Source organism: Girardinichthys multiradiatus, chromosome 1 (assembly GCF_021462225.1).
Source record: "Girardinichthys multiradiatus isolate DD_20200921_A chromosome 1, DD_fGirMul_XY1, whole genome shotgun sequence".
In the NCBI taxonomy this organism is placed as follows: Eukaryota; Metazoa; Chordata; class Actinopteri; order Cyprinodontiformes; family Goodeidae; genus Girardinichthys; species Girardinichthys multiradiatus.
Window position 1 is genome coordinate 27152756 of NC_061794.1, and position 14490 is coordinate 27167245.

A 14490-nucleotide genomic window follows, 5' to 3' on the forward strand; every position below is an offset into this window, starting at 1 on the left:
TTAACATAAACAGGTTGAATTTACATACAAATCCACAAAGTGCCATTTTTATATAAAAACAAAAGAGGTAAGTGTGCTTGTTATTATAAAATCTATTTTTCACAGAAACAATAACAATTTATTCAGTCCATAAGTCCATTCTTTGGATTTCTTCTTACTAAAATTGTATTCTTATTATCTTCTCCACTGAATATCTTTGCTGCTTGATGGAAAGTCTCTCTGTTAGTCAACAGTTAATTTCTTTCACTCTGTCAGATACCATTGGCTTTATTAAGTGAATTATTGCTACCCCGTTTGTTACTTTCTTCAGCCTTTATGGCTTGCTCGAGAGCCTCTGTCATGGGAACCTTGTCTTCTGCTTCTGTTTCTCTGTGGTAGAAGTAGTTGAAGTTGGAAACAATGACGGGAACTGGCAAAGCAATTGTCAACACACCTGCTATTGCACACAAGGTGCCCACCAACTTACCCCAAAGGGTTATAGGACACATGTCTCCATAGCCTACAGTCGTCATGGTGACAACAGCCCACCAAAACCCATCGGGAATGCTGACAAACTGTGTATCTGGGTCATCTACCTCAGCAAAGTAGATGGCACTGGAGAAGAGAATCACTCCAATGAAAAGGAAGAAGATAAGCAACCCAAGTTCACGCATGCTTGCCTTCAGAGTCTGTCCCAGGATCTGCAGTCCCTTAGAGTGACGTGACAATTTGAAAATACGGAACACTCTGACCAAGCGGATGATACGCAAAATGGCCAAAGACATGTTCTGTCCAGAGCTCTCCTGAGGGGTTGTGGCCAGTTCTGTGATCAAAGTCACAAAGTAGGGGATAATGGATATGATGTCAATCATGTTCATGAGGTTGTGGAAAAACTCACTTTTGCTTGGGCAAACCACAAATCGAATGCACAGCTCGAAGGCAAACCAAGATATGCAGGCAGTCTCAATAAAGAAGAAAGGATCAGAGAATGTTTTCAGCTTTGCACCAGACAAAGAACCAGAAGGAGAACCTCTGGATTTGTTGATATGTTGTACTGCTGTGGGAACAACTAGATCAGAGTCATCTCTGAATTCCGGCAGCGTCTCCATGCAGAAAATTATGATGGATATGACAATGACCAGGACAGAAACAAGTGCTACTCCCCGTGCTGCATTAGAGCTTTCTGGATATTCAAACAGCAGCCAAAATTGCCTATGCATTTCATTTTTAGGGAGAGGTATGTCAACATCTTTTATGAATCCTTCATCTTCTCTGAACTGTTCCATGGCTTCATGTCCAAGCTCATAGAATACAATTTCATCAGCAAACACATCGAGGGGAACATTAGCTGGTCTTCTAATTTTACCGCCGGACTGATAGTAATACAAGATCCCATCAAAACTTGGTCGATTCCGATCAAAGAAGTATTCATTCCTCATTGGATCAAAGTATTCCATCCTCTTGAAAGGGTCTCCAAGAAGTGTTTCAGGGAACTGGTCCAGTGTTTTGAGCTGTGTCTCAAAGCGAAGACCAGCGATGTTGATGATTACCTTCTGGTCTCCATCATCCAGCCCTCTTTTATCTGCAAACAGATCCTCACAGCACTCCTTCGTGAGCCGTCTGAAGATTGTTTCACTTTCCTGAACTCCTTCACTATTTAACAGCAGTTTCCAGTTGGAGATCATGCTGGCACAACTACTATGACCCTTTCTGCTTGGGGATGGCATTGCTGGTGACTGAGGTACTCTTAGTGTTTGTGTTTGTGGAATGGGTGAAGATGAGGTGGATTCCCAAACGTAGGAGGGTTTAGGGCTGTAATGAGAAGGGGTGAAGCACAGTTGATTGGCTCGTAGAAGGTCGTTGATGTCTGGGCTATTTTGCTCAGGAGGAACACCCACTGTGAGAGCTGTCGTCTCATCAGCATAGGCGTCAACCTCATCTTCAAGGCAGCCATCAATGTCCTCCAGGCTTTCAAAGTCAACCAGGGCCACCTCCATGGCAGGGACTCAGCCAGTGTAATGCCTTAAAACTACCAGGATAAGAGTATCTCACACTTTGAAAAAACAGAGGGATAGTTTAATTGTCAAAATATGTAGCAGCATCAGCGTACCAATGTTGAGTCTTTTGGAAGACTCATGGGTCAAACAAAAGGCCACCTTTATTCTTAGTTTTCCTTCAACACCTATAGAAGAAAAAACAGAGACACAGATAATTTGTCAGTCAATGATTGTCAGTGATAAGGGACTTGCTCTACATTAGCTTTCATAAAGGAAGAATTATGACATCTAAAAGCACATTAGTGAGAAAATGCGAGAAAATATCAACATGACATTACAGAAGCAACAACAGAGAATGAGAAAATCAAGTTGAACATAGAAAAGCAAAACTTCGATTGAGATTTCTTTGCGGCTTGTTTCTACAGCCTTTTCGAAATTGCAGCTAGTTATTTTTAGGGATTCATGATGCAGTTATTAGCACTGTTGCCTTGCCTGGGCCATACTGCAGAGGTTTGCATGCTATTGCAGTGTGTCCGTGGGTTCTTTCCAAGTTCTCCATCTTCCTCCAAAAGTCTAAATACCTGCACATTAGGTTAAATGGTCTCTCTCTAAATTGCCTTGAGTGTGTGTGTGTGTGTGTGTGTTTGTAGATGGTTGCCTGTGCTTTGTGTCTCTGCGTTGCCCTGTGATGGAGAATTGACCTGTCCAGGTTTTACCCTGCTTCTACTGATGTGATGCTGTAAGGATAAGGAGATAAAGGCAATGGATGGATAGTAATTTTGATAAGATTTTAAAAAAAATAACTTCTTAAATTGCTGAACTGAAGAACTGCATGTATTTTCACACTTTGCCAGGGCTTATTTCTTGACAATTTGTTGACAACCTAAGTCTTCATCAGGTCAAAAACTTAACATTTTTTAATTGAAAAGTCAGTAAATAATCTGACAAAAATCTGCTGATTCTTTTTATTGAAATAAAGGTCTAGTAGCAATACGTGTTCTTCTAAAAAGGAGCAAAGGTGTACACTTTGCAATGACCCCACTACAAGTTACACGAGGACAGGATAGTGCAAGGCAACTAGGGCTTTGCATAAATGAATGCATAATTAATTGCTGTGAAGTGATAGCATGGGTCTCCCTTCTTCCAGACACGACATTTAAACTACACTGTGCCATGTGATTTCCAGAGGGCATGATACATTAAACCTTTGTTATTTGTGGTTAAACTTTACTACCCTTGATTGCATACCATTTAACTGGCCTTAAGATAGCAAAAAATAGAAAACTGAACATGAGGTTGGTCTGAATAAGCATTTCTCTGTGTGTGCATCCACTCAGTGTGTTTAACTGACTAAATGTGTGACTGAGATGTTTGCAGATGTTTAATGAAAGACAACAGAGTTGGATCAACACTGAAACCAGCACTGGTGATTCCAGCCCTGCTCTGAGAAATAGACAAAAGAGAGAAAATGAGGAGAATGACATGGAAATTGTTGGGAAGATAGATCTGGGTGGAAAGACTGAATAGGATGAGAACTGTGCTGCAAAACAGGGAAAGTGACAATGAGACAGAATGGGAGCTGTGATGTGGGTGGATGGATAGACAGGATGAGGAGAGAGAACCTCTGGCATAGAAAGAGGAATTATTTATCATGAGGAAGGGAAAATATATTGATTACGGCATGTAGGGGGCAAAACGATAACCTACTGCAGGATATTAAAAACCTTCTCTGCTATGCAAAAGTATTTTGTTTAAATATCCTAATGTTTTAATCATTAACAAACTTTTTTGCTCTGTGCTAGAAAATTTTAAACAGTATCTTATTTCTGGAGTGTAAACTCCTTGACAATGTTTTGTAGTATTTCTTGCCTTTTCAGTTCTGTCAGATCCAATTTAACAATCCTATTTATTCCAAAACAGTGCAATTAAAACCAAACCCAATCCTATACAATCTAGTTTAAAAATCCAATTTTATAGAGTCAAATTCAGCCCAACATTAATCTGAAACACTCAGAATAAGGAAATTATAAAATTTAGTTGATATAAAAAAGTTGATGGTGCTAATACTCTATTCCAATGATGTTGTTTACTTAGCAAGTGATTTATATTAAAATCAAGCCAATGCACTAAAACAAAGTAATCAGAAGTGTTACAATACATTTAGATTGAACCTAAAAAGCAAAATACAAAATAAGGAGGTATGCTTTACATGAAAAAGGTTTATCCTGGGATAAACTAATATACTTACATGTATAAAACAAAAATATCATCTGTGTGGAAGAAATATGTTAGCTACTCTGCTGTCTGTTAAAGCTGCAAGATTTCTGTGAAATGTCCATTTCTGATCTTCCATTCTTAAGAAATAAACACCACACTGAATCTTTTAAAAAGGTTGCAAGTCAGAGAAGTGCATAAGCGACACACTTCTTACCTGGTTTTAAAAGAAGATTTCGTCCTTGTAATATGCCTGAACTAAACAACAACAAAAATACACATATTCTCTGTAGGTTCTACTTCTCCTGCAACTTCCTGCTACTATTCTGTTTGAGGTCAGAATGCCTAGTCTTTCATGAACTACCCTGGGTAACCTTATGCTGAAGAAGAAACTGGAGCTTTTGCAAAGACCAAACAAACCCACACAAACTCTCATGCACGCACGCACACACACACCCAAACTCACATCCTTTCCGTGACATGTGGCTATGTATATTTACACGTGTGTCCAAACAAGTGATCATACATAGCCACAGAGATATTAACATTGAGGTGGATAGCTTTCTTAGATCTAAAATTGCTAGAACTGCTGTTTTTCTTTAGACGTGTGTGTGGTATCTTGTTTGGATGAGTGCCTGTTCATGCGTGTCATATGCTTTCTATCAGTGATCTAAGTGATGTGTTCAAGACTTCCTCGACTGGAACGGTGTTATTCAATCCTCAGATTTCTCCATGCTCGACTTACTTACATTACACACTCATGCCCCTGTCGTATCTGTATCTAACGTATTTACTGTATGACAATGAATATTTAATATCTAACCACTCAATGCACTTGTTCAATACTGGAGGATAAACAGAATAATGAAACTCTATTTGCAGTCTTTCACTTTCAATAGGTCCTTACCAGTATCTTTATGCCTTTAATCCTCTGCTTTGCACCTTTAGAGCACATTTTTAATGACCATCACTCTAAATTACTCTTTAAAATGTTCCAGCATTAAAGTGGAGAAACAGGACAACTAAGCTCTTAAAGGGCCTCTTCACATTTTTTGGCAGCTAAAGGTGAAGGATTTTGTATTGTGTTTCAACCCATAGTGACCTTCTCAACATAGCTCTCAGTCCTCTCATTGTAGAGAATATTTGTGTCACAGTGTGGTTTTGGATCGGACCAAAGTGCAGACAAGAGCTCGGCAGGATCACCTTTATAATTCATAGGTTTATTTATGAAGTCAAAACGTAGCAAAAACACTGCAGGAACGAACCAGAGTCCACATACAAAAAAACTTACAAAAATCACTGCAGGTACTCCAAGGCAAAGCGTAGCATAAGATTTCCAAGGTAAAGCAAAACAAAGCATAATCATGGTCGAGAACGAGGAGTGACGAACACAAGGAACCAGCAACAAACAAAGACACAAAACCAACTTATATACAGAGGCAGATAATCAACAGAAGAGGGAACAGGTGCGACAAGGAGGCAGGGAAGTAGAAGGAACACGTGAAACAAATACAAAGGCCGAGGATGGGCAAAGTAACTAATAAACAATAAACAGAAACACAGACCAAGCAAACCTATAGACAAAGATAAATAATCAAATGGGGAATAAGAAAACTAGAATAATCATGACTAAAGTAAACAGAGAAACTAAAGGGAACATAGGAACAACAATAACAACCTGAGAACAAACAAAGAACCCATATAGAAAACCTGAACACAAAAGTAAGCAAACCTAACCACACTGACTGAATTAACTGAAAAAGAAACAGAAAATAAACTAGTAAACAAGAAGAGTGCAAACAAACAAATAATAAAACACAATTAAACACAAAGATACTAAAGAGAAATAAAACTAGAGAATCCAGGGAAGACTAAGAACTCTAATAATTACAATAATAATAATAATAATAAACCATACCAAGTAATAAGAAAACAACAATAAAATAACTTAATGAGGGAGGAGAACAACCAAACACCAGGAGGCAATAGAGGGAGCAAAACAAACTAATAAACTTAATAGAAACATCTAGACAAAATAAACCATCACAAGAAACCATAAAACAAAGTCCAAAATGTCACTCCGTGACAATTTGCACAAAATGGTATGCATGGAACCTGTCACTCTTATTTTACAGTGATTATGTGCACACTAAGACACTATAGGTTCACATCAATGTTATTTTTATATCAATAATTTTAAATCTAAATTCTAAAAATACAACCTTGTTCTAAGACCTTAAATGTCACCTTTGCACAAATAAATTTAACTTTTAAACTGTGGAGTTTCCAGTCATTGTTATCAGTAAACAGAGTAATGCTGTCAAATTAGAAGGAAGAAGACAACTGTCACATAACTACTTTACCCTTTTACTATAAAGACAGTTCTGTAAATATTTACCAATAACAAAACTCAAGTTAGTAAATTCTCATGTTAGTTCCTAAATGTGTCCTAAAATGTGCTAAAACTGTGTTAAACATACCCCTTTCAGTGTTTTTAAAGTAAGTTTATATTCAAAATGTCCATGCATTTTCCAAAAACAATTAAACATTTGTTCTTTAATATTAAATTAGTGATGTTAAGGATTTTTCTGCATTAAAATATTTCTTCAAAACCCAGAATGAACAAGTCAATGAATTTTAAAAAACAATGCACTATGTGCTAATATTTTCTGTATTTGCATCATGAAATTTACTAGATTAGAAAGATTTGCTAAAATCCAGACATTAATGTAATTGTTAAATACACCAGGGGCCAGGCATTGCTAAAACCAGGAACTCAAAAGCAGTCTATTCAGAAACGTTGGAATCTTTTGAAGTAGGCTTTTCTCTTACTTGGAATATAGTATGCATTAGCATGTTAATGATTCCCCCTTTTTATTTATACAATGTTTGAAATTTCCCTTGTAGTGACTAATTTCTGCTTTTGGCAACAAAGTGAAAAGAAAGAGTGTCTGTCCACTTGACTCAACTAATATGCTTGTCGAGGATGGAGGATTTCTGAAAGGTAAAGATCCAATGTGATCTGTCACCAATCTCGCCACATGCTTGATCAGGATAAGGGTTAGCTGCCATGACAATGACTTTATGCAATCAGCTTGGCTTCCTTAGATGGATACATTTTTCACTGACATTTTAAACTGAACTTGACTGCACTATATTAAACTGCAAGGTTGCTCTTTGCACATTACTTTTTAAATACCAAACATTTTACATGCAACATTTCACTATTCTGTAAACAGCTTTCACAGGGTTTAGGAGTGTGTTCATGAGAAAACCAGAATTGCAACCGCCGCTCTAATTTATCCCGAGGGTATTTAAAAAGGTTAAGATGAGGACTCTGTGCAGGCCAGTCAAGTTTCTCCACAACAAACATTATACACCTACAGCCATGGAAGTGATTGGAACTCCAGAATTAATTGATTTGTGTGGTGTGACCCAATACTTTTGGCAACAGTATCACCATGTAAATCACTGTCAAATAAAAAGGGGCAGTGTTGCAAAGGTTTTTCCCTTCACACTCATGTGAACCACAATGAGAATTTTACTCTTATGAAGATAAGATTGTTTTATAACTAGAGCAAGCAAACTACGTGTGGCATATTTTAGATTTTTGTGTAAATACTGTGCTAATTTTACTCAACATTTTACTGTGAGAATCTCCTAAATATCTTGAACCCAGCTTCAAAATGTGTGAACTATCCCTTTAAATAAATGTGTATACATTTAATTCCCTGCGATGGACTGGCGACCAGTCAAGGGTGTACCTTCCGTCCATAGATATCGTGAGTCACTAAAGTAGTCAAAGTAGAACAAACCAGAGGATGAAAACAGACTCAAAACACAGGATGTAAACGATAAGTGAAGTTTATTCTTAGTGTAGGCTTGTCCAAGATAATCTGCAAAGAGGTGAGGTAGATGGTCAGAATCTTCATCCAGAGTATATGAGGCAGTAGATAATGAAATGTGCACTTTTCTCTTACAGGTTGGTGTTGTCCAGGAACCAGGGGAGGAAGATGGAATCCAGGAATCCAAGGTGAGAGTGTTGACGGTGAGTATATTTACAGTGTAGTCCTTAGGTGAGTATTTACAAGGTGCAGGTAGGCAGACAGGCAGTCCACATAACTGAGGTTATGTTCCAGCGAAGACCTGTTCCAGCAGCTGCCTTAAGAAGCCCAGTAAGCTCATCAGGAGATGAGCTGCAGCTGCTGATAACGAGCTGCCAGAACCAACCGGGAGGAGAGGAGCTGAGATCCTACAATAGACTACTGGAGATAGGCACCAGTTTCCCCGCGACCCACTATAGAAGAAGCGGTAGAAACTGACTGACTGACATTTAATTCCTCTGGCAGATGTAGGTTTAACTTGTTTTCATTCAACCAATAAGCCTGTTTCTAATAGGAAATGAGACACACATCTATCAATTAAGTGTGACCTTGCATTGTTTCATGGCTGCTTAAAAAAATCAAAGTGTTGTGAGAGGCCAAGTAAACCTGCAGTGGAGTAACTATTCTTGTCAATATTAATAAACATAGTCGTGGGTGGGGGGGGCAACAAAAAAACTCATGAACTAAACATCCTACAGCATCTGATCCACTAATACTTACAAACCCACCCCAGTGCTGAGCAAGGACTTAGGAAACGTCATGTTTATGGTGAAATATGGTGTTGTCTGTTGAGATGAGCTGTGCACTTTAGTAAGCTATCCTCTGTGAATTTATTACATGTGGGTAAACATGAGCAGATGTTCTGGCAAATCTAGCCTAAGCCAATCCCTTGCTAGCTGGCTTGCCTAGAAATACATGTTTATTTTCAGCACTTAACAATGTAAAAAAGTATATATAGTTAAAATAAACTTTTCTGCTTTGTTTAACCAATTTACTAATCTCTATTTCTGACACCCAACACCTTTCAAAAATCATATTAAAAGCTGCCAAAATACTTGATATTATTATTATTTTTGTCTGGGATGTGCAGGAAAAGATTCTGAGAAACGATGATGCCTCTTAGAGACAACAGACTGAAACTTAAACTAAAAGGGATGAATTAGATCCAGGTTTAAGTTTCTGACAGCTCTGATGTTCTTATTAACAAAAGGGGCTAAGATGTCAATCCCTACGTTTAGACAATAGTTAAGGCAAAGAGAATACATCAAACCTCTTTATATATTTTCAGTTTGTGTGTATCAGGTTCAAAATGAATAACTGGGAATTTAAATAATCAGGATTTTTCTTCTAATACACATAGTATGCTGTATTTAATTTGAACCATTTTGGATACAACGTTATACTATTTCTCGATTACAAAATATGATAAAAGAAAAAAATGAAATACATATAATTTTCATCATGTTTTGAAAAGCACAATAGACCTAATATAAGTTTTTTGTTATCACAGGGCAAAATACAGGCATATAGGACTGACAGCCATACATTCACACACACACACCACAGAGGCAAATCTGAGTGGCCAATTAACCTTACAGCCTTTTTTGTGTTGGATTATAGGATGAAGCTAAAATACACAGAGAGAACCTATGCATATTTATATGTTAAATACATTTTCTTGTTTAACAGGTGGAGGAAAATCTAAGAAAATCTAGAGAGATGGAGGTTTGCCCTGGAAAGGAGAGGAATGAAGGTTTATTCTGTCAGAGCAAGACAGAATACATGTGTGTGAATGAGAGAGGACCCAAGTGAAGCTGTGAGGTTGCAGGGAACAGAGATAAGAAAGGTGGAGGATTTTAAGGGTCAACAGTCCAGAGTAGCAGTGAGAATAGAAAAGAGGTGAAGAAACATGTTCAAGTTGGTGGAGATAAGTAGAACAGGTGGAGAAAAGTGTCAGATGAGAATGAGAAAAAGAGTACCAGTGAGAATGAAAGGGAAGCTGTACAGGTGAGACCAGCGATGTATGGTATAGAGACAGTGGCACTGAGGATGAGACAAGAGGCAGAGCTGAAGGTTGCAGAGATGAAGATGCTGAGGTTCTCTGAGGGAGTGATGATGATGCAAGGAGAAAGGATAGTGAGTACATTGGTAGAAAGGTGCTGAGACTAAAACTGCCAGGCAGGAGGCCTAGAGAAAGACCAAAGAGGAGATTTGTAGATGGAGTGAAAGAGGACATGAAGGTAGTTGGTGTAAGAGCAGAAGATGCAGAAGATAAGGTTAGATGGAGACAGATGGCTTGCTCTGGCGACCCCTGAAAGGGAAAAGCCAAAAGAAAAGGAAGAAATGTCATAATTTCAATTTGATGGTGGACCAGAGGTGCAGGACAAGCAGAGACAGTTAGTGAGATGATCACTATTTTAATGAAGTGAGCCAACTTACAAATTCCAGTGCAGGCTAAGAGGAGATCCAGGTAACAAAGTTCATGAATAACAGTCCTGGTTTCTGGATCACAGCACAAACTTCAACGTAGCAAGAACAAAAACAAACTAAATAAGACTAACGACACCGCATGGAACAAAGGACAAAGATGAACTTAAATACCGATGAAGGTGGACATGAAACATTAGGGCAGGTAATCAGGGAAAACAGACACAGGTGTGGATCAGGTGTGCAAGGAGACAAGGGGCAGGTGAACCTTATTAGGGAGGGATGAGAACATGAGGAGCCAGACAAGACAAACTGTAAACAAACCCAAGGAAACCAGAACACAGATCTGAGAATAAAACTAATAGAACAGAACCTAGAACAACTAACAAATAAGTTACCAGAAACAAAGACTGAAGAAATAAGTCACACTAGTAACAGAAAACACCTGACTAAATGTAAACCAATACCAAACCAAAAACACACACTGTGACAAGAAACACATTTTCCTCTTCTATAATATCTAGGAACCTTACAATCAAAGTCCAGATGTTAAAATTAAATGTTCTAAAAGGGTTTTCCTAAAACACCTCAGGTTATTTGTAATACATTTTCAGAAGAAGTTTTAAAAGCTATGGTTGTAGACAAACCCGCGTTTTTCCGGTATTTCCCTATTTCTGTTACTTTGTTTGGCAGACACAAATCTGCCAAATAAAGTAGCTGGCTAATCCCAGTAAATAGTTACAAAATGTGTTACCAAAATCCAAAAATCTTCTTACAATTCACTTATTTAAAGAGCAAGTGTGTCATGCTGGAAATGCATAATTTGCACCTAAGTTAAATGTCAGATACGTTTTTCTTATTCCAAGATTTACTATCTGATGAAAAGGAGGGCCTCAATATCTTATGTGGAGAGGAAGATACCCTTGCTATCCACATTAGATATAGAGGACATCTTTTTCAGATTTGTTTCAGATCAGACAGATTTGTTTTTATTGTTGCATTGCTGGCATTTTGTAAAAAACTGTTAAAAACATTCGCATTTTTCTCTGTTCTCTCTGCATACTATGCTTCAATTATTTGCATTCATGCTTACCTTTGCAATGTGTTGTGAGCTCACACTGCAGACATTAAAGTTAGTTTTCTCATACTTCTAATACTCATTCATACTAATAATCACACATCTGTCTTATTTGTCCCTGTGGTGGTCCTGTGACAGACTGGCACCCAGTCCAGGGTGTAGCCTGCCTCTCACCCAATGATAGCTGGGACACTGATGTAATGGCGTGCATGGGGTAAGGGGAGTCCCAAGTTGTAGGAGTGCTTTGGTTGGTTACGCTGGTATTTTTGGATCAGAATTTTGACCCTATTAAGCAGATTAATGCAGGATGGGCAGCTCAGTGCTATAAGCTGAGGGATCTCTTCCACTGGATCATCACAGAGCTGGCAAGCCAGACAGATCTGTACCCAGAGAAGCAAGTGATGAAAAGTAGATAATCACTGATAGTGAAACATGTTGTATTTTATATTTAAAACAAAAAAGGTTTCTTCCATTTCTACTTGCATATATAGAATCTTTGAATATACAATTCAACCCTGCCAGATCAGAGAGGGTGTGCTCTGCTACATGGTTTTCCAAGTGAGGAAACCAAAACATGACATTTAGCACAATGATCATCTACAGCAATATGGCACCAGGTTACTAAAGATTAGTAATCTCTTTTTCTCTGCATAGAACAATTAGAAATTGAACAAGCAACATCAGGGATGTCCTCAGATGTCTCATACTAGAATGTTAGCAAATGATCCCTTGAGCACTGTTTAATTGAGGGATGTGGTTTGCTTCCCTCTAATGCTTTCAAACTAAATGACATTGGCATCTGGGAGATTTGGGGTCATATTTAACACCTCAGAGTGTTTGTGTACTGCTAGGTGATGGGCAGCAAGCTTCAAAATTTTATAGTTGTGAATGCAAGGTTTTATGATTTCTTACCAAAATCTCAAGCAGAGTGCTGTTACAAAATTAGCAGTGTCACTATGTTGTTAATTGGAGTTAATTGGAAAAGCACAAAAATCAGATGGCTGATGGAATTGGTTGATTTTAGCTTGAGAGGTTCTGACTGGTGTTGAGCTTTCTGGAAACTCAGAAAGTGAAAGCACCATACCTCAGCACTGCCAGGACAACAACACTCTTTGGTTTCGGCGCTTTTACCAAATGAAGAAAGCTTATAGTTTGTTATTTTTAGTAACAGTGAGCTGTTCTGTATCACAGGAAGCACAGTGATATAAGAAGCTATGTAAAATAAAACTCATGTTTCTACAACCTGTTTTGACATCTGAGGACATTTCAGCAGATAACAAGACGGCGCAAAGAAGTACAGTAAAGATGGTGTGATTTATGCCTCTGAGATTTCAACATCTGTCTCATGGAAGATGCGGGTTGACTGTTGGCAGGTCTTCTCACAGTTCAGAAAAGGACCAACAACACTACACATGGCAACTGCTGTTAAAGCATCGGTTACCTTACTAGCTGGAATAATTGCTAAGATAGGATGGTAAATACCAGAAGTGTAGACTCGAGTCATTCGACTTACAAATAAGTCAGACTCAAGTCACATATTTAATGACTTTAGACTTCACTGGATGAAATCATAAAAGACTTTGGACTTGACTTCACACCAACTACACTTCGACTTGACCCCTTTGACTTGAAAACACTTGATGTCTTACATCGAACATAAAGTTTTAATCCACAATGTCACAGACTGTTTTTTAATTGCAACCCTGGAGACAATGAGGCGATTGCTGCCATACGGGATGCCAGAGCATGTGATGCAAAATCCACAGGGAACAACCTTGATGTCTTCCTTAGAGTCATAATAAAAGTGTTTTTCTCATAAAACAACACAAAGCACATAGAAGTATTTCCTATATTCAGATTGAACAATTACCCCTGATTATTATGTGTACACAGGAGATCTCTGAGCTTTGAGTCTAAACTATGTACAAGGAGATCTTTTGATGGTTGTCCTGGCAAACAAAATACATCTTAAAATTATTTAAAAACCTCTTTCACTCAAATGACTTGTTTAGGACTTTGTTTCTGCTGAAGAGTTGCATGCCTTGACTTTTGACCCAACTTGGGACTTTCATGCCTTTACTTAGGACTTGGGTGAAAAGACTTGATCTGAGTTTGATTGACAATGACTTGATGCCAGCTCTTCTAAATAAAGTTAACGCGTTAACTCTAATGATTTTGTTTCGGAATTAAAATATTAGTACTAATATTAATAATATTATTATCCAGTTTTACAGCAGCTTCTATCTCACACCCATTACACTACCTCTGCCCGTATTTTAAATATTTAAATAATAACCGATCACAGCAGGAAGACTGGAGCAAACTAAAATAACAATTACTAATGTTTTTTGGTTAATGTAGCTCAAATAACCTGTGTTAAAAGTTGCTGCACCTTTCACGAGTTATAAAAATGCTCCATTTTAGGCCCTCATTAAACTCAGATCAAGACTTTAAGTGTATGTAAACAATAAGTAATATAATTAAAATAATAAAACTAGCTTTCTTGTTCCATTCAGGCAGGGTATTAACAGCTGTGCTTTCGAAGGTGTTTTATTTTCGTCTTTCCTATTTGTGTGTGCATGGATATAAATAAGACAGATTTAAAATGATCAATTAACCAAACGTTAATGTTTTAAACTGTGTTAAGAAGCCAGTTTAACACTTTATTTCCCTCACAGTCAGAGCAACACCTCGGAACACAACTTAAAATATATTTTTTTATATGTTTCATCTTCTGTCTGTTTATTTTTTAGCATTTGCAGACAACCACAGAACAGGAAAACAACTCTTTAGCAGAAATAATAGCATTTGGCAGGTTTTCCCCTAATATCAGCTGTTTAATTTATAAATGCTGTTTGCTTTACTGCTTTACTAGCTTGTAAAATTACATAAAACGGTAAAAATGTCAAAA

The 14490-nt window shown here is 37.7% G+C and overlaps 2 protein-coding genes across 2 annotated transcripts in view; one reads left to right on the plus strand and one right to left on the minus strand.

Annotated features, from left to right (window-relative positions):
* Positions 1 to 10641, minus strand: kcna10a (potassium voltage-gated channel, shaker-related subfamily, member 10a). Its single transcript, XM_047360739.1, has 2 exons — positions 10514 to 10641; positions 1 to 2161 (listed from the first exon to the last, which is right to left on the minus strand). The coding sequence occupies exon 2, from the start codon at positions 1974 to 1976 to the stop codon at positions 252 to 254; it is 1725 nt and encodes a 574-aa protein (XP_047216695.1). The 5' UTR covers positions 1977 to 2161; positions 10514 to 10641; the 3' UTR covers positions 1 to 251.
* Positions 10094 to 14490, plus strand: part of LOC124865409 (skin secretory protein xP2-like) — a 20851-nt gene continuing 16454 nt past the window's right edge. Inside the window, exon 1 of the mRNA XM_047360447.1 lies at positions 10094 to 10214. Coding sequence (XP_047216403.1) covers positions 10094 to 10214 — 121 coding nt within the window. The remainder of the gene's footprint in view (positions 10215 to 14490) is intronic.